The 21,389-nt window shown below is 40.2% G+C and overlaps 1 protein-coding gene across 1 annotated transcript in view; it reads right to left on the reverse strand.

Annotated features, from left to right (window-relative positions):
• The window catches only part of ALS2 (alsin Rho guanine nucleotide exchange factor ALS2), a 141,168-nt gene that overhangs the window by 93,253 nt on the left and 26,526 nt on the right, over positions 1 to 21,389 (reverse strand). The window contains exons 2-7 of the mRNA XM_068245100.1: positions 19,601 to 19,663; positions 13,340 to 13,494; positions 8,788 to 9,656; positions 4,867 to 5,233; positions 2,802 to 2,970; positions 2,050 to 2,146 (exon numbers count right to left, since the gene is read on the reverse strand). Coding sequence (XP_068101201.1) covers positions 2,050 to 2,146; positions 2,802 to 2,970; positions 4,867 to 5,233; positions 8,788 to 9,656; positions 13,340 to 13,494; positions 19,601 to 19,620 — 1,677 coding nt within the window. The 5' untranslated portion in view covers positions 19,621 to 19,663. The remainder of the gene's footprint in view (positions 1 to 2,049; positions 2,147 to 2,801; positions 2,971 to 4,866; positions 5,234 to 8,787; positions 9,657 to 13,339; positions 13,495 to 19,600; positions 19,664 to 21,389) is intronic.

Consider the following 21,389-nt stretch of genomic DNA (forward strand, 5'->3'; position numbering starts at 1 on the left):
TGTATAGACATTGCAGGACTGGCCAGGAATAACCACCAGTTCTTCCACAGTCTATTATCCTCTCCATGGTCTTAAAGGGAACTGAGAGGGATATGGATGTTTCCTTTTAAACAATACCAGTTGCTTGGCACTCCTGATGATCTCCTTTTGCTGCAGTAGTGGCTGAATCACACACCTGAATCAAGCATGCAGCTAATCCAGTCTGACTTCAGTCAGAGCACATGATCTGCATGCCTGTTCAGGGGCTGTGGCTAAAAGTATTAGAGAGACAGGATCAGCAGGGGAATCAGGCAACTGGTATTATTTTTAGGAACCAGTTTAGGTTCCCTTTAAGAACATTAAAGGACAAATGTAGCAAGAAGTATATGGTGGCAGCCATATTTATTTCCTTTTAAAGAATACCAGTTGCCTGACAGTCCTGCTGATCTATGTGGCTTCAGTAGAGGCTGAACAACACCAAAAACAAGCATGCAGCTCATCCTGTCAGATCTCACAATGTCAGAAACACCCGATCTGCTGCATGCTTGTTCAGGGTCTATGGCTAAATGCATTAGAGGCAGATGATCAGGAGGATAGCCAGGCAACAGGTATTGCTTAAAAGGAAATAAATATGGCTGCCTCCACATACCTCTCCCTACAGTTGTCCTTTAAAGTGGATCCGAGGTGAACTTTTACTCATTGCATAATTGTGTTCCTTTCCTATTGTTTATAGGGCATTCCTCAAGCCAAATACTTTTTTGTTTTTGTTTTAATACTCTAATTCCCTATAAACTAAACAAGCCACGCCCACAGGTTTTCAGAGAGCCAAGGCACTTTCAGACAGTAGCAAGGGCTCATGGGAGCTCAGTCTGGGCAGGAGGAGGGGGATGTATTACTAGCCAGAGATTTCAGAGGCAGAGGGGAGGAGGGAGTGGATTAGTTTTTTTTGCTCAAGATGCAGACAAGCCTGCCTCTGTGTAATGTTTACAAACAACATTGCTACTGTCATAGTATCGCAGGAAGAAATAATCATAAAAGCTGTTTGCAGCTAGATTTGCAGTGTAAACTATCTAAACTTTAAAATTTTAGAATATATATATATATATAAATACATATACACATATATAAATACATATACACATACATGCATATACATATACACATATACATATATACATAAGTTACTTGTTATAGTTAGTTTTTTATCTCGGATCCGCTTTAAGTTCCATGTTGTTGATGCTGTCCCACTACTTGCCTGTATGCATACTCATCCCCATTATATAGAGTCCAAATACAGTTGTATCATCTGCAAGCTTCAGAACCATTACAGATGGATCTGTGGAGATGCAGTCATTGGTGTATAGTGAATAAAGCAGTATGGAGAGCCCACAACCTTGAGGAACCCCTGTGCTGACTGCAGAAGAGAGCCTGAGGTGTGTTTCCCTAGTTTAATCTGCTGTCTCCTGTTGGTCAAGAAATTGGTTATACATTTACAGATGGGTTCAGGTATGGTGGAGAAGGAATATGTTCAGCACTGCGTAATATGTTGGCGCTTTATAAATACAATAAATAAATAAAAAATAAATATGTATTCTCCTGGCAGTAAGAAACTAGAGAACCAAGTCTCATTATTCATTCCTGTGTAGATCCTCCACGCTCAGAGTGTAGTAAACCCTTCACACTTTCCAATATCATTATACAAATAAAAGAGGACCCCAAAACAGAAGGATGAAGAGAAGTACAGAGGAGGAGAGAGAAAATGATACCTAAAACCCAGGTTGTCACACAGCTGGGGTGTGTGACCCTGTTTCCGCTCAGCTACAAGGAATCCTTTGGATTCTTGCCGGTCTCACATTAAACTAAACTGCTGTTAATAAATATTTTTTGTATATGTGGTAAGTATATACTGGAAGGTAATTCATTCTTGCACCCTATTTTAATCTTTTTTTTTTTTTTTATTGGACACCTCCTCAGTAGTCTTTTCAGAAATGTAGACCTGCTAGGCCAAAAAGGTTAAGTCAAGTCTAATGTAGAACTGGATATGGGCAGCTCATAGAACAAAAATGTTACCTGTGATCTTGCCGTAAGGGCGACAGAATGGTGGCTGCCAGCTGCTAGTTGAACCACTTCCTTGCCATCCAGGCTGCGAACACACAATGGCTGTAATCTATATGCAGAAACAAGTAATCAATTATACTTTTGTTAAGCAAGGCTGGCCTTCAAATATGCATTGTTCAAAACCACAATTTAATGCAATATGAGAGGCGAACAGCTGTTGTGCTATGTCAGTGCACCACCAGTGTTCTCACTAAAGAGTAACTAGAGAATACCATGGACCAGAATGCTATAGCTAGTAAAAAGCTGATTTATACCTTTGATTGAATACTATTGGTTTTCAAATTTGGAACCTCATTCTGAATTTACCAGAACGCCATTCAGCACCGAGCCTGCTGACAGGGTCAGGGAGCATTCACCTACATGTGCTTCAAGGCGCATTTCACACGATTCCGATATTTCCTCCTTTGAACTTTGGAAGGAGGGAGTAAGGATTTATGTGAAACACACCGTGACATTCAAGTAAGTGAACCCCCCAACCCTGTTCACAGGTTCAGTGCTGAATGGAGCTAATTTGAATTGATGATTCAAATTCGAACACCAACACTATGTTTGACTTTTAAACAAACTAGCCTTAGGCCAAAGAGTGATATGAATAGTCCTTTTAAACTTGTTAGCTGATTTGTATGAAATGTAAAAACTAAAAAAAAAGTAAGTGATTAAAGATAAGGCATCAGTTTCAAACACTGAATCCATCAATGCTTTACCTTGCCAAGACATCTCCATGTCCCAGCTGACCTTCTTTGCCTCTCCCCCAACTCCACACTTCAGTCCGTAAGCAGGGCAAGAGTACATCAGCCTCTCCACTATTGGTGGGTGTGAGAGCGACTGTTCTCATCCGTGCTCGGCCAGCCTTTCTAATGAGCCTAGGGGAAACTAAAAACACAACTTTTGTTAATAGTATTAGCACCAACATATTCTATGGCGCTGTACAAAGTAAGAAATAAACATGGGGTACATACAGTAGGATGCGAAAGTATGGGCAACCTTGTTAATCGTCATGATTTTCCTGTATAATCGTTGGTTGTTACAATAAAAAATGTCAGTTAAATATATCATATAGGAGACACAAACCGTGATATTTGAGAAGTGAAATTAAGTTTATTGGATTTACAGAAAGTGTGCAATAATTGTTTAATCAAAATTAGGCAGGTGCATAAATTTGGGCACCACAAAAAATAAATGAAATCGATATTTAATAGATCATCCTTTTGCAGAAATTACAGCCTCTAAACTCTTCCTGTAGGTTCCAATAAGGGTCTGGATTCTGGTTGAAGGTATTTTGGAACATTCCTCTATACAAAACATCTCTAGTTCATTCAGGTTTGATGGCTTACGAGCATGGACAGCGCTCTTTAACTCACGCCACAGATTTTCAATTATATTCAGGTCTAGAGACTGAGATGGTCATTCCAGAACGCTGTACTTGTTCCTCTGCATGGATGCCTTAGTGGATTTTGAGCAGTGTTTAGGGTCGTTGTCTTATTGAAAGAGACAACCTTGGCGCAGCTTCAGCTTTTTCACTGATCCCTGGACATTGCTCTCCAGAATCTGCTGATACTGAGTGGAATCCATGCGTCCCTCAACTTTGACAAGATTCCCAGCCCCTGCACTGGCCACACACCCCGACAGCATGATGGAACCACCACCATATTTTACCGTGGGTAGCAGGTGTTCTTGGAATGCTGTGTTCTTTTTCATCCATGCATAACACCCCTTGTTATGCCCAAATAACTCATCAGTCCACAGCACCTTATTCCAAAATGAAGGTGGCTCGTCCAAATGTGCTTTAGCATACCTCAAGTGGCTCTATTTGTGCTGTGGGCTTCCTTTGCATCCCTCTCGCATACAGCATCTCCTTGTGTAAAGTGCGCCTAATGGTTTAACAATGCACAGTGACTCCATCTGCAGAAAGATCATGTTGTAGGTCTTTGGTGCTGGTCTGTGGGTTGACTGACTGTTCTCACCATTCTTTGCTTATGTCTATCCGAGATTTTTCTTGGTCTGCCACTTCGAGCCTTAACTTGAACTGAGCCCGTGGTCTTCCATTTCCTCAATATGTTCCTAACTGTGGAAACAGACAGCTGCAATCTCTGAGACAGCTTTCTGTATCCTTCCCCTAAACCATGATAGTGAACAATCTTTGTCTTCAGGTCATTTGAGAGTTGTTTTCAGACCCCCATATTGCTACTCTTCATAGAAAATTAAAATCGGAGGGAAACTTACAATTGATCCCCTTAAACACTCTTTCTTATAATTGTATTCACCTGTGTATGAAGGTCAGGAGTCACTGAGCTTATCAAGCCAATTTGAGTTCCAATAATTCGTTCTAAAGGTTTTGGAATCAATAAAATGACAACAGTGCCCAAATGTATGCACTTCGTTAATTTTATTTAAACAATTATTGCAAACTGTCTGTAAATCCAATAAACTTCATTTCACTTCTTAAATATCGTTATGTGTGTCTCCTATATGATATATTTAACTGACATTTTTTATCGTAACAACCAACGATTGATACAGGAAAATCACGATGATTAACAAGGTTGCCCTAACTTTCGAAACCCACTGTATAGTTATAATACAGACAATGGAACACACAAAATATAGACGTTGGTACATAATACAGATATGGAAGACATAATAGTAATTTCAGCTACAAACAAAACATGAACAAAATGAATAGCAACATCCAAGACACCCTACCCTTGTGAGCTTACAATCTAAAGGAACAGGGAGGAAAAAGAAGTGGGGTAATATATTAAAAATTACCTTGGGAAAGCAGCCCTGGTAAAGAAAGTCTTCTGTTTCCAGCTTCTGCTTCCTCTTCTCGGATATCCACCAGACTAGAGCTCTTCTTGCCTTGCATAGATTCTAGTTTCACTTGTTCTTCTCTACTATCTTTCAGTCCTTCCAGGACAGTGGATCCAACAGCAGACTGAGCTCCTGCCTCACCCAGAGACCCAGAATAAAAGTTCATAACCTTCTTCAGTGACAGAGCCCCAGCCTCACATGTGGCTGCAACTTTGAAGCCTACAGCTGATGCACAGGACACAACTAGGCTGTTGAGAGCGTATGTTGTAGTAGTGGCAGGATTAAGAATGCGATCACTCAGTTCTTGAAGCATGCTCTCTTGGGTCTAGATTAAAAGTAAGAATATCATTAAATCATATACAGTAGGTGCAAATTAGCTAATGGTAAATAAATCAGCAATATGTTTTTTCTTTGGTTTCAATTATTTTTTATTAATATTAAAAGAATACACCGCGAATAAACAGTGGCCATGGTCATAAGAAACACAAAACATAGCCATATAAACTGATCCTGACATAAGCAAACAATGTATAAACCTTAAATCACAGGAAGACACAGTTCAACCCAGCATAACAAGGGAAATAAGGGTGGGACGTCAACTTTCAATAGGGTCTGACAAGTGTATACGTTCTAGCCAGGCCTGTTAGGTAAAACATGAGATAATGGTGGTAGGGGAAAGCGTATTGTAATGCTCACTGAAAGAGGGTATCCATCACCCATTCACACTACCTAAAAAAGGCTGGGTGAGGATAAGCTCTTTAATCTATTACCAAAAATAGCCAGTGCAGCCCAGCTGGGGGATGCTAGATGATTGAGTATATGGGGAGGGAATAGAGGGGGGGGGGGGGGGGAGGCTACTTACAATGATACTGCGTTGAACTGTCAATGTGTTTATACTAGCACTGCTTATAAAGGGGGGACGAGAGAGTGAGAGGAATAGAGATGAGAAGAGACTAAAGAATAAGAAAGGTAAAGAAGAGAAAAAAGATGGAGAGGTAGTGAGGAGACTAGGAGTGGTCTGCAATGCAGAAATAAGAGTCTTGAATTACTGGGGCTGAATTTCTGTACATGGAGTTTAGAATCTGGTGTACTGAATGCTAAGTGCAGGCAGATATTTATATTTCATACAATACAAACGTCTCTGATTTGTCTAAAATTAATTTAGCAGTAGGGCAAGGACTGCAAAGTCATAAACAACTATCTTCATTGAAAAAAAAAAAAAAGCACAAGGAGTCCATGAAGACATGTCATGGCCTCCAAGGAGCCCTCATCTTAGCATCACTAAGTCTGTGCAGCAATCCTAAGCCCTGGAAGAACATAATTCAAAGACCCAGTACCGTCTTGTATTCACCTGGTGAGAGGCTTGTCAAAGAGGTTATCCTCACCAAACATTGCTTTTATTCTCACATTTCTGATGTTAAAATTAAGAGCTATGGAAGTTTTCTTCTTTGTGTCCTAATGGCATTTAAAGCGGTTTAGAAGAAGGTGGCGAGATGTATTTTTGGATTACTAGTGATTATATGAAGAAACAAACAAATGAGAACTTCATATCCACTTATCGACTAAATCTGAAATGTATCTATCTCCATTCATCTTAAGATAAATGATCCAACAATGACTTAAAGAAAAAGGGTTTGAAGATGCATCATTCTTGGTTCGGTACTAAAGAAGCTGTATATCTGTACACCCAACAAGCAGCTTTGTATGGTTTAACAATTATGCAAAAAAAAATACAAGTGGGCACACGTATACCAGATTTTAAGGTTTATTACCAGGTCCCCGATTAAATAGAATCAGACTGGTTTGTACACCTAAATGGAAACTATTACTAATTTTTTTTATAGCCCCTTCCCATTAGGGTCACCTTAGGGAGACCTTTTTTTTATAATTTTTATTCTATCCTGTTTTTTTCTACAATAACATAATTGGAACTATGAACACATAGCTTCATGCTTGCTATACTATCTTTTAGCTTTCGCATATCCCCACCCATTATTAGCATTTTCTTAATAACACCCCTCTTTCCTAATCCATCCCTTTATTTAACTATTTCAGCCCGCGGGTATTTTTCACCTTATGGACGAGAGGAATTTTCCCATTTTAGCACTCCTCCTTTTCATTCCCCAATAACTTTATCACTACTTATCACAAAGAAATTATCTACACCTTGTTTTTTCTGCCACCAATTAGGCTTTCTTTGGGTGGTACATTATGTTAAGAATTATTTTATTCTATGTATTTTATTCTAATTTATGCATTGTTTGCCAGTATAAATGTAATTTCCTGTGAATGCTCAGCACGACTTGGTGAAACGGAGGGAAGACCGCCATGAAACGTTGTCTATGAATAAAAGCGATTTACTTTACCTACGATTCTGCCCTGTCCAAAGCATATGCTGTATGCTACCAGCAACCTAGTGGCAGTGCAGTATCCTCATTTAGCAGCTATTGCTCCCTGTGGTTTTACAGCTTCTACACTGTGTAGCTAGTGACCACTGAGTAGAGCATACTGCTCCCCATTGAGGCCTCCCTGCAAGCCTGGAATACATGCTAGGAGTACCAATACCGCCGCTGCCAGAGGGATGCATGTCCACTGCTACAGCCTGAGAGCCTGGTCCACGGCTACCAAGTGGGACAAACGCTACTACAGGCTGTTATCCAAGCACAGCCACATCCTAAGGAGTTGGGACCTGTCCTGGATAGGGCCCTACGCCATATTTACACAATAGCTGAGAGCGCTTTTTTCTTATCTTTGTACTACAGTGGATACAGAGCTCCCCAGCTTAACATCACGCCTGATTGTTGCACCTAGGGAGACTATCCAACTCCTGCCATACACTTGTACACAAAACTAGGCAATCTTTATTGTTTTAGTTGGTCAGGATAAGTCTCTCAAAAGGTGGCCACACATGATACAATAAAAAAAAAAGATCTAATTTTACAGCAATTCATTAAAAACAATTGGTTGTACAGACAGCCTTTTTTTTATTCAAACAATTTTTGGAAGACTGAAGGGTGTAGCATAAATTGTCAATTTATTGATGTACAGATCCAAGTATCCTTTTCAAAATTCAATTTTTATTTTTTTTTAATAATTGGGGAAAAATTGAACATGTGTGATACATTGCTCAGATCTTTCAACTGTTACAGTCAATCAGAAAAAATGATTGTTTTTCTCGAACTAAAAAGAAATCTAAAAAATTGTATTGTGTAGCCACCTTAATATACACTACAACTATTTTTATTCGCAACTTAATATGTTACTTTAAGCACTGTTTAATATGAATTTGGTGCATTTCTGGAGGAAGTTGGGTTTGCAACCATGACATTCATTTTAATGCCAATAAAGCAAATCGTACATGATTTACACTTTACCAGGTAAGTCAATTTTGCACCCCATTTTGTGTTTTAAATCCTTTTATTGGCCGGAGCAACTTCCCACTTTATCCGCAGCTCTGAGTGGAGGTAAGGTTCACAACCATTTTTCACAATGGGCAAGATTCACAAAGCTTTTTCACTTGTTTTCCTGTTTTCATCTTATCTATGTTACTTTTTTAAGCTTCCAAAGAGCAAAAATATAATATACTTAAAGTAAGAAAGGTACCGTAATATTAACATGAATTTATTCATGAACAATTTACTTTGAGTGATTATTTGCTTATAAATGAGCTGAAAGGTTATTTTATCAATTACCCTAGGTGATAAATAAGTCATTTATGAGACGTTTTGTGGATAGAGCCCATTGTGTTCTAAAATCCATTTTATTTTACAATGGGATGACAATAACTGCACAGGACATCAATACTCCCATGAGCTGAAGACAATGCATTACATTTTACATTGTTTCAACACATTCCTTCATTCAGTAGAAAAATCTTACCTGTGCATAATCAGAAGAAGCAGACATTGAAGAGGAATCGGCAATCATTGGATCACTGGCAGGAAGTATATTGCTTTCATCACTTTCACAAATACTGGCAACATCGGTGCCGACCTCTGGTTCAGACTCTGCTTGTTTTGAACTACAGCTTCCAGTGTCATCTTGTGTCTCCAAAGAGTATGAATCATGCTCATTTCTTTTATCCACAGAACTCAAAGAAGACTGACTAGTTCGACGTTCAGGTTTGGATTCTGCCAAGATTACTCCAAGTGGACAGCAGTGAGCATCAGAAATAATGACATGGTCTTCCTTCTCTGTCATTGTAATTAAGAGTTCTCTGCAATGGTTACATCTTTCTGGCACAGTCTTTACATCCGGGGCAAGCTGGCATTGCACTAAAGCTAAACTGTGAAAAGCCCCACATACTACCTGAAGAACTCTCCGGCCTGAAAGATGTTCTACCTTTTGAGGTTTGGTCACTGGAAAAGCTGAAGTTATTAATCCAAGCTGGCAACCACTGCCCCATGCCCAGATCTCCCTACTGACAGACAGCGCAATGCTATGTTCCTCTCCACATGACAGCTGTACGATTCGTACCCAGTGATGAGGTGTGGTTTCCTGATCAGTTATAGTGACCAACGTAGGTTCTGCAATTGATGGGCATCCATCAACAGCACATTGTCCAGCTGTGTTTTCCCCCCACATATACACAGTTCCATTGTCTGTTACAGCTCCACAGTGATAACTTCCTGCTGCAACACATATTCCATGTTGACCGCACAATGTCTTTTCCAACAACGGAGCATTGTAAGGGACTTCTAGCGAATGTTCCTTCCATGGCTGCTTTCCAAAGCTAAAAATTTCTCCATCTAACGAAATAAAGGATAAAATATATTATACATACAGGAATAACTACAGCAGAAGCCGCAATGTTGAATGCCCAACTGCAAGAACAGATCTAAAAATAACATTTCAAAAACCAATAACTAGAATGCCCAAAGGTTACCTTTCTTGCAACATGTGAGTCTTCAGTAGTTAAAAATTCCATTTTAAAAAAGAGTGGCAACTTGTGATGAGAACACAAAACTAGCTATAGCAAGGTTACCATTGTAACACTGCAAAATTGTTCAACTTTGGAAAGCAGTGATCATTTCTGCTATTAAAGGATTCAAAATATGAACAATTCGCAGTTGGAAAAAATAAATCTTATTTTTAAGTTGGAAGATGTAAGCAAACTGAATAGCCAAGATTTTGGGCAGAATTGTCCATACTGCACAGCCAGATGTGGCTCTCAGTCTTGTGTTTAGTGGGACGTCTGGTATGGTTCCGAGGACCTTCCAGAATGTAAAAGCAACAGAAAAAAAAACACAGGAGACCCTTAAGGTGTAATAGTTAGTAGTATCAGGCTGTATGATCTTATAATGATAGCTACTCACACCTTTGGGTCACACGACCAGCAACCAGTGTCGAGCACGTGAGAAAAAACGTTCTCACTCTGGTCTTTAGATCCTCGGTTGTGGTTGGGTCGCTCCCTTATAAAGAATATTTTGGGAAAAGAGATCCTCTTCAAAATAAATAATATAGCTCAATAATCTATTTACCCTTATCCTTTTTTAGTAGTTTACTGCCCCAGGTAAGCTTTCACCTAGACTATATAAGAATTTTGGCCAAAATCAAATGATCTTCTTAGGGAACCTCTTACATGGCAGTATTCTTGTGCTTAACCCTTTCAAAGATGCAAATTAGAAAAAATAAATGAACCTGAAGTGATGGCCATGAAAAGTATTCTTCTGTAAACAGCATATATCTCAAATACATACACGGCATCACAGTATTATGCAAAAGAAAAAATTCTGTACACATGCAATACGCCAGCAACCACGTGAGGCTCCACTGAGGTAGACGTGTAAGGACACATCGGCAGATACAAGACAGGTAAAATATTAATGCAAGGGCACTGGGGGAATACATCTACATTTTGGAAAACATGTCCGGAGATGGCAAGGCAGTGTCACGTGACCGATTCACTAGAGATTTGATGCTGAAATCAATCGCGAATTGCCCTGCGGTTTATGGCAGCCAACAGATCTCTCTCCAATCAGATTCAGGAAAGCAAAGTTGTGGGTAGAAGACCCCAGTAACTGATAACTATCTGCTAATGACCCCTTTATATTATTTATTCATTGCACCAGACACTGCCTTGCCTGAGGAAAGGAGCATGAGCTCCTGAAACGTTGCATAGCCCTTTTTAAAGAGACTAACAACATTTTCAGCCTTATTTATTCTATCCTATAAGTTCCTATACCTGTTCTAATGTGGTCTGGATTACTGCAGCCTTTTCTAGTTGCACTGTCTATGTAATATATCTAATCTTCTTTTCTTTGTGAAGCTTTGTTGACCCAGGAATGAAGGGGCTGCCTCTGTTGTAATGTGGACAGGTTACGCATGCCCCCTGCAGGCTCGATGTGCTTTGTTTAGTCCTCACAGACAGCGTCCTTGCTCTCAGTTTCAGCTTGTCTGTGTGATGCAGTTTGTGAGGCTGAGTGGGGAGGGAGCTGCCTGTCACATGCTGAGAAACTGACTACTCCCAGACTGGAGTGCAGGTAATTCACTATGTAATAAAAACTTGTAGTATACTGTAACATGAATGAATATTTTATATATATATATATATATATATATATATATATATATATATATATATATATATATATATATATATATATATATATATATATATATATACATACACACATATATACATACATACATATATACATACTTACATACATACATACATATACATACATACATACATATACATACATACATACATCACTGCTTGGTTAGCGGGCATGTTCTTTGTTTGTAAACACTTCCTAAAACTGGCGATCAAAAGCCAGGATCGCAGCGGAGGGAAACAGCAAAGAGGGACTCAAGAGATCACAGTGACTCGATTGGTATGTTTTTTTTATCCTCTTTAAAGGGGATCTTTCGCGAAAAAAGTAGGCAGTTAAAAAATGTGACAGATGACAGGTTTTGGGCCAGTCCATCTTTTTAAGGGGGATTCTCAGGGCTTTCTTTGTTTTCAACAGCATTTCCTGAACAGCAGTTTAACTGCCAAAATAGCAAGATACCAGCCGGCCTCCCTAATCACTTGCACACTATTATGTCAGTTAGATTTTGCAACTGTTGTTCAGGAAATGCTGTTGAAAACAAAGAAAGCCCTGAGAATCCCCCTTAAAAAGATGGACTGGCCCAAAACCTGTCATCTGTCACATTTTTTTAACTGCCTACTTCTTTCGCGAAAGAACCCCTTTAAAGAGGAACTCCAGTGAAAATAATGTAATAAAAAAAGTGCTTCATTTTTACAATAATTATGTATACATGATTTAGTCAGTGTTTGCTCATTGTAAAATCTTTCCTCTCCCAGATTCACATTCTGACTTGTATTACATGGTGACATTGTTACTGTGGGCAGATTATGGAGCTGTTTCTAGCTGGTGTGGCTTTAACAGACAGCTATTTCCTGTCTGAACATTGTTACATTGTGACAGTTTGCCCAGAGTACCGTACGGTACCAGAGCCTCTTGTGGGAGGGGTTTCAGCACAAAATCAGTCATACAGCGCCCCCTGATGGTCTGTTTGTGAAAATCATTATTTTTCTCATGTAAAAGTGGGTATCAGCTACTGATTGGGATAAAGTTCAATTCTTGGTCGGAGTTTCTCTTTAAGCCTGTTATAGCTTAATAAATTAAACTGTTATCTGTATACGGTTTATTTGAGCTCACTGCACGCACTTATTTACATTATTATTGTATTCCTCTTCCGTCCTCCCCCAGCCTAACTACCTGCAAGCTGCATAGTGCAGTCATGCAAAGTAGGAACACTGTTTGGTGCACCATAGCTGCTCTTTACAGCATACCATTCTGAGCACACTGTTCACCCACTTGCTGGTGCGCCTGCCTATCGTATCGATCGCACGTGTCAGCAGTTTGCTATGTGCAGAACGCCCAGCTACCCCGGTGCCTATCTCCACCCTGAGCAGATTGACAACTTGCCACGACAAGTCTGGTTCCGGTGAGTGGGACGCATGCCTCCTTTGCTGGCCTCTCCTCTACTGGACTGCCAGCCATCAGATCAGGTGATATTATTCCTGTAACAGCCTCCCTTCACACACCAGAGTCTCTGAGCGTGCTCTCCATTTGTGTCCTCCTACAGATCACTCTGATCAGATTCAATCAGAGGGAGAGCTGTCTCTTGGTCGGTCGGCTGCCAAAATTGCGTGATGTAATGTAAGGCCACCTCAACAGTTTGCCATTTTAACATGGTACTGCAGCCAGCCATACGTACAACCTATTCCGTATTTTATTAGGCTGCGGTCCTAAAGCCATTACAGCCTCCACCTTGCCCTGCTAAAAACATATATGAAAATAATGATTTACAGTGCAAATATTTATACCACAAGTCCTACAACCAAACATTTACACAAAGACACATTAATTTAAGGCAGCATACATGAAAAAGTTACATAAAAGCAAAGATTGCTTACCACTAGTGAGCAGCAGGCCATGATTTATCCCAAGACTGGCTTGCAGTACAGTTTTTAACCCCAATCCATGCAGTGTGACTGGTATAGGCAGCGATGAGCCCACCTGCCATATGTGAACAGAACCTCTCTCTGATGCTCCATCAGACTCCTCTGAACTAAAAAAAAACCCACATAAATGAGGAAATTAGGTTTAATGAGTATACATACATCACATTACATTACTTTTCAAAAACATATAGATTTACATATTTTGCACCTTTATTTGTATGTATTATTCAGGAGCCTCCTACTTAGGTTTCTTTCATCATGCTATTAATTTCCTGATTTATTATTTTTGAAGACTTTATACCCTTTTTATTACATTAGCTTTATGCTTGGTGACTTATTTGAGTTACTTTCCTGAATAATTAGTAAATGGTTTGCGCTTATGTGTGCACATCAACTTTACTATATGTAGTATGGATGGTGCTTCTTTCCCTCATTATGGTCAATTGACTTTTTAAAATCTGGGATTTAATCAACAAGCCTTTAAAGGTACCCATTAGCTGCAATGTTTTTGTGAACTATCTTTTTTTCAGATTAGATTATTTAGATTGAAAAACAATTTTTAAAATCGATCCACAGGCCTAGTTGCAATCATATGTATGAAAACATTCACCATGCCAATTGACCAGTTCTTTAAAGTGTAACTGTTGGGCATACAAATCAAAAATCAATTCTTTATTTTTATCTGGTCAACTAGTAATAAGGATGCTAACCAGGCAATCCAAGGAAAGTAAGGGAGGAAATTACATCAGGATTGGCTTCAAAGTAGCCACAATTAAAATGGGAAATGCTAAGAAGGATTTTCTCTTTTTTTTACTGTAGAAAAATCACTAAAATCAAAAGTGGACAGTACAATACATATGTTAGGTAAGTAGAGCAAGTATTTATCTACTTATATATGTGAAGGTTTTTTTCTGAGATAGTATTTTTTTCTGAGATAGTATGGCTGACAGCTCCGCTTTAAGAAAACAGTAGATACTGTATTCATTCAGGACTGGGCTTATCAGCTTCTCTGTTTTCATACAATACAATCTGAATAATCTGATTTAAAAAAACAAAAACAAAAAACACAAAAACTGTCATTCACTGGTAATAGTACTGTTAATGTGCACCTTAAAGTAGAGCTGTTAAGGTGCATACACACGCACTACAGAAGCCAATGAGGGGTCCGTCAGACCCTCCCGCTGGGCAGACTTTCAGCAGACAGTAGTGCGTGTGTACGCACTGCCAGCGGGCTGATAAGGCTGAGCTGAGCGGATTGTTCAGGAACAGCCTTATGAGTCCACCGACAGTGCGTACAAACGCACTACTGTCTGCTAAAAAACCGCCCAGCGGGAGAGTCTGACGGACCCGTCGTTGGCTTCTGTAGTGCGTGTGTACGCACCTTTAGCCATACTATCTTCATAGGATTTTCCATTTTGTCTGTGTCTATAATGAGGCCAATCCTGACACAATTTCCTCCCTTACTCTGTGTATCATTGCCCGCCCGCCTCCCAGTCTTCAGACATTTCCACCCAGGTCTGCAGTAGAAAGTGCATTGAGACATATTGGCCAATCAGCAAGTAACAGAGGTGTGGGAGGGGAAAACAGGAGGGAAAGAGGCTTCAGCCAATCAGGCTGGTTAGTTGAGTCTGAGGGGAAAGTAAAGAAGAAAAAAGAAACAGAGCATGCCCTGCAACTTCCTTTGTGCGGCAGATGTACCAAATAAGAGCCAGGAAAACTGGGGAATTATGTTTTATGGAGAAGAAAAATAAGCATGATTTTTAACTTTTGGATTGCCTGGTTAGCATCCTTATTACTTGTTTACCATATAAAAATAAAAAATGTATTTTTGATTTTATGCCTGACAGTTACTCTTTAAAGGACTTCCGAGATAAAGGAACAATATGCAGCTTTACTTATGTAGGTAGTGGCTGGATAGTGTAATATAGTCTTCTCCTGTTTCTCGCTTTAGAGGACAGACAGCAAGACCCAGGAGAAGACCGGAGCTGCAACGAGGGACACACAGACTTCTAGGGGCTGGAAGAGGCTCAAGGTAAGTGAAGCTGCAGATCATTCCTCAGATGTCCCTTTAGACATTTATATTACAAATTCAGCCACTATATGCTGGTCCCACACTATTACAATTTAATGCAAAATGTTAGGAGATCAATTTCAAATTAATTACATAATATATTCAATTGCTTAAAATAATTTTATGCAGATTTATTTAAAATGTTTAGGGTGTAAATCAATTGTTCTCAAAGGACTTACAAATCCCAAAAATAAATGTAGTTTTATTTACCTGGGGCTTCTTTTAGCCCCTAGAAGTCATTTGGATCCCTTCCCGCAGCAACAGTCTTCTCCGGAGTCCAGCTGGCAGCCTTTAAGGATCGCCGATCCCTGATGGGTCAGCGTCTTCTGCGCATGCACAAGTATGAACGCGCCCACATCATCAGAAGCATACCTTAGAGGCTGCCAGTGGGACCCCGGAGAGGACCGGTGCTGCGGCGACGGACACAATTGACTTCTAGGGGCTGGAAGAAGCTCCAGGTTAGTAAAGCTACATTTATTTTCTGGCATCGCAAGTCCTTTAAATTTCTAATTCAATGTCATGTATCTGATCATTATAAAATACAAAATTTATTGTAGTGTTTTATCAAAATCACAACATAATCAGACATTCTTTGTGCAAGCTTGTCTGTGGAGGTCATCAAATTTATTAGATTATTATTTTTAAGTTACTCTAGTAATAGGCCCTACACAGACCAATACATAGTTGGATTGTATAATATACTATAGTACAATGAGACCATATCATGTACAGCCAGTCTACAACACAGTTTCTTGCAATCAGTTTGCATCAGGGATTATAAGTTACGAAATAATAAAGTCTGTTAATTACTTTGAATTCCAAATGACAGTTAACCATAATTGTGTTTGATAGGAAAGTAATATTAGATTAAGTCAAGCATCTTAGCTCAGTTCAAGGTGATATTCTACTTTGTAGACAAACAGCATTTCACAAGAAATGTATCATGTACTAGCAAACATGCCTTCTAGGTGCTTAACATGTTAGTCAGCTAAAAAGGCTGCAGCAGTCAGACACCAGAGAAAGGAAAACACCTGGATGGGCAAAGAATGTGTGTGGTCAGTGGAGTCTCTGGAGCGCAGAAAAAGAGAAAAAGAAAATGGACTGGAAAAGCCGACTATATACCATGAAGTATATAACTAATACATCAGACTTCAGATGCAAACAAAAAGTTTAAATCTAAAGAAAATGTATTGATAAACAAGCCCCCCCCCCCCCCAATCCATTTTCGGATCTAGTGCTGCATGGCTTTACACTTCACTGAACAGGAAAAGGGAGGCAGCTGTGCTGTTGAGAATAATCTGTACTGAGGTCAAAGCAGGTAAACAATTGGTATCTGGGGGATATTTCCTCATGCACCACAACACCTAATAGATTATGGTTAGCTGGCTATATGTAATGCTAAGTACCCATGATGTGTTTTTTCAGTCGATTTTCTGCTCGATCGATTTTCAATTCGTTTTTACGCTTGATTTCCCGCTCGATTCTCTTAAGGTAGCCATACACTGGTCGATTTGCCATCTGATTCGACCAACAGATAGATCCCTCTCTGATCAAATCTGATCAGAGAGGGATCGTATGGCTGCCTTTACTGTATACAGATTGTGAATCTATATTTCAGCCTGAAACCGATTCACCATCTGCTGAGCTGCCGCTTGTCACCCCCCCGGCATACATTACCTGAAGCCTGGTCCCGGGCATCTTCTCCGCATATCACGGCATCCGCGTATAACTTTCTGTCACTCCAGTGACAGCGGAAGTTCAAATAGAGCACCCTCTATCTGTACTTCCGCTGTCACTGCAGTGACACAGGAAGTTATGCCGGATGCGGAAGGTGATGCGGAGAAGATGCCAGCCGGGAGGTGATGCGGAGAAGATGCCAGCCGGGAGGTGATGCGGAGAAGATGCCAGGAGCAAGCTTCAGGTAATGTATACCTGCGTCGATCGTACGCCGCTAGCGACGCGCTCCCTACCCGCGGGCGATCGACGGTAATTTCCCGCATGGAGCGATCGACGGGACCGAACTATTTCAGGACGAAATAGATCGAAATTTAGCGTTTAGCGTGAACGATGTGACAGCAGATTCGATCCCAGTGATCGAATCTGCTGTCGATCGGCGGGCAATCGGCCTAGTGTATGGCCAGCTTTACCTTTTATCAATTTCCATTCACTTCTATGAGAGAAATCGAGCATTAAAACAATTAAAAGTAATATCGGACATGCCGTAAATTATCTATCGAATGCATCTGTAGAACGCAAAAACGTATCGGGTGTACCTAGCATTATGCAATTTTCATTTAACAGACTAGACATTTCATTATATAAAATGAACTGCAATAAAAAAAACTATTAAAAACCAATATTGTGTTAATTAACAAGGCAATTAAGAAACTGGTGAGATGGGCACACCACTGAGGCTGTGTAATATTTCTTAAACAGTTTGAAGAGCAGACTACAGCCAATCAAACATTACATTCAAGTCTTCAAGCCACCTATGACATTTCTTTATTATGAGTAACAGTAAGAAGATAACTCAGACTATTTAGCAACATCCAAAACTAATTCACTAATTCAAGTTTTCTTTATCTGACCAGTGCACCTTTAGGGCCCGATGCCCAATGCTTGGACAACATTTTGTCAGAACTGAAAAATATCAGTTGTTGTCAGTTATTTATCAGTTGCTGTCAGTTATAGCTGAGAGGACAACGGATGTGCCAGGTAATGTCCATGTTTCCCTATGGCTCAAGTGGGTGATGTTACAGTTTAACAGTGTGTTGACCAGAAAGCTGTTATGGGATAATAGCCATTTTCAAAATGGAGGACGGAGATTTCCATTGATCACAGTGGACAAACAGGACGCAGGAGAGGAGACAGAGATTGAGGAGTAGAATACACAGGAGGTAAGTATGACTTGTGTATGGTAATTTTGACTTTTAATTTTCAGTTCAGGTTTTCTTTAAGTGATATGCATTACACAGTGGAAAGGAAATGCATTCTTCATTTGTTACTGCTTATCTACAAAACATACAATGGACTTAAGTGATCTTATCACCAATAAGTGCCCCATGGTGGTGGTGCATTATTGTGTCAGTTGGCGCAAAATTGTATGCCGTTACCGCTGCGCACGCGATCGACCATGTGGGGCCAAGATCTTTCCAGCATGCCCAATCGATGCATTCAACTTGATTTCAGCACTAAATCAGTTAGATAAAATGATCTAATTGGATAGTCGATTGGACTGCAAAATCAGTAAATGTTCGGCCACCTTAAAGAGAACCCGAGGTGGGCTTGAATAATCCTATTAGGACACAGAGGCTGGTTCTGTCACAGCCCTAGAATATAGTTGCCCCAGTATAGTGAGTATAATTGCCCCAGTATAGTGAGTATAATTGCCCCAGTATAGCAAGTATAGTTGCCCCAGTATAGCGAGTATAGTTGCCCCAGAATAGCGAGTATAGTTGCCCCAGAATAGCGAGTATAGTTGCCCCAGTATATGTAATATAGTTGCCCTTCTCCTCCATTCTCCGTTATCTTCTTTCACAGGAGCGCGTCCTGCGACTGCTGTGAAGAGGCAGGAAGCAGTACAGTTGTTTCCCTGGCAACGGTGATATACATCACTGCTACAGAAAGCCGCTCTCCTGCTTCTGCCTCTTCACAGCAGCCGCGGGACGTGGCCGCCAGCTAAGGTAACATGAGCGGAGGCCAGGGTGGGGGGGGGGGTAGTTTGTTGAGAGGCCAGACCCGCCAACCAGCTGCAAACAGCCTGCGGACTGGGTGTTGGGGACTCCTGGCTTAAAGGACAACTGAAGTGAGAATAATATGGAGACTGCCATATTTATTTCCATTTGAACAATACCAGTTTCCTGGCAGCCCTGCTGGTCTGTTTGGCAGCAGTAGTATCTGAATCACACCAGAAACAAGCATGCAGCTAATCTTGTCAGATCTGACAATGTCAGAAAAACCTGATCTGCTGCATGCTTGTTCAGGATCTATGCCTATAAGTATTAGAGGCAGAGGATCAGCAGGACAGCCAGGCAACTGGTATTGCTTGAAAGGAAAGATATGTGTCAGCTTCCATATCCCTCTCAATTCAGTTCTCCTTTAATTGTGATATTGTATAACAAGTTAATATGCAAGACACATACCTTTCCTTGGGGGTGTCCATGGGTCAGCATCACAATCGTTTTCACAAAAGATGTTCAATAAATCTGCAAAAAAAAAAAAAAAAACGTGAAAACATCAGGATTTCTTGCGCATGACACATTTCTAGAAACACATGACAGCTGGGACTATGATGTTAAAAATCTAAAGCATTTAGCACTGCAGAGGGAAACACAGGACAGTCTGTGTCTCATGACCCACTCATGCAGTAAATACAGGCCGCTGCCAGCTGTGTACACCCACATGGAAACAAGCGCTGACAAAGTCACTGACTGATAATGATACTTGATATTGACAACAACACCTGCATTTACTTTTAGTGTAAAAATCTGAGCATTTATGCTTTATAAAAAGAAAAAAAGTCAAACAAGGATACAGTGAAGTTAACTGATTGATTTGGCTTCCACAGAGTCAAGTCAGATTGTTTTCTACAGAATATTATATAGATTTCACATCTCTTTTCACTTTACTATAGGAAGATTTCTAAACTAGCAGTTATGTTAGGCAAACATACATACACAGCTTGCATCTGTCTTAAAGGACCACTACATCAAAAAATAAAAATACTATCTGTGCATGGAGGTGCACAAATTCTACAGATTAGGCTTTACTTTAAGTATAATGTGTGAGTATGGGCTCATTTCCACTAGGAGCCGTGGCCATTTCCAATTCGGCTGAGGCTCCTGTTCTGCCTGGTAGCCACAGCTGTCCAGATTTGCAACCATTAGTTATATAGGCAGCTTTTCCCCGCCTCACTTGTATGAGGGGAAATGCTGCAGATTCAGCATTGATTCGGGCACAGTGGAAATAGGCCCGTAGGCCACATACACACATCAGACCATAGTCTTTGGAAAATGAAAGATCACAGACCAATTTTCCCCCCTTCCATGTAGTATGAGGGCCATACCTACACAGTCTATTCTATGGAGCTGCACTCCCCATCAGAAAAAAATCTTTGCAAGATGCTGCACACACAGATGCTGTACAGACACAAAAGATCAGTATCTGCAAAAGATCGGTTCCTGCCAAAGATCCATTCCTGCAAATTGCAATGATAGTCTATGAGATCTGCAGATCATCATACACACCTTGTTTAACTGACATTCATCTGCCGATCAGACAATCATCTGCAGATCTGAAAATCCATCCTGGTGGATCTGATCTGCAGATGAATGTCTGTTAAACAAGGTGTGTATGATGATCTGCAGATCTCATAGACTATGAATGCAATTTGCAGGAACGGATCTTTTGCAGGAACAGATCTTTTGCAGATACTGATCTTTTGTGTCTTGTACAGCATCTGTGTGTGCAGCATCTTGCAAAGATTTCTGTCTGATGGGGAGTTCAGCTCCATAAAATAGACTGTGTAGGTATGGCTCTCATACTACATGGAAGGGGGTAAAATTGGTCTGTGATCCTTCATTTTCCAAAGACCATGGTCTGATGTGTGTATGAGCCTTTAGGCTCACACTTTTTATTAGGGTTGACTCCTCAGTTTATGCTACCTTAGACTTTCAACATAATAATGTATTTTTCATGTTGATTAAAAGACTGTAACATCTTCACTGCCAAAGCTTAGCAACCAAAGCTTAGAAATAAAGCTGTATTAAAGCACACCGGATGTAAGAAGGATATGGAGGTTGACCTACTTAGTTCCTTTTAAGCAATACCAGTTGCCTGGCAGTCTTGCTGGACTCTTTGGTTGCAGTCGTGTCTAAATCCCACACCTGAAACAAGCATGTGGCAAATCCAGTAAGACTTCAGTCAAAGTAC

Source organism: Hyperolius riggenbachi, chromosome 7 (assembly GCF_040937935.1).
Source record: "Hyperolius riggenbachi isolate aHypRig1 chromosome 7, aHypRig1.pri, whole genome shotgun sequence".
NCBI lineage: Eukaryota > Metazoa > Chordata > Amphibia > Anura > Hyperoliidae > Hyperolius > Hyperolius riggenbachi.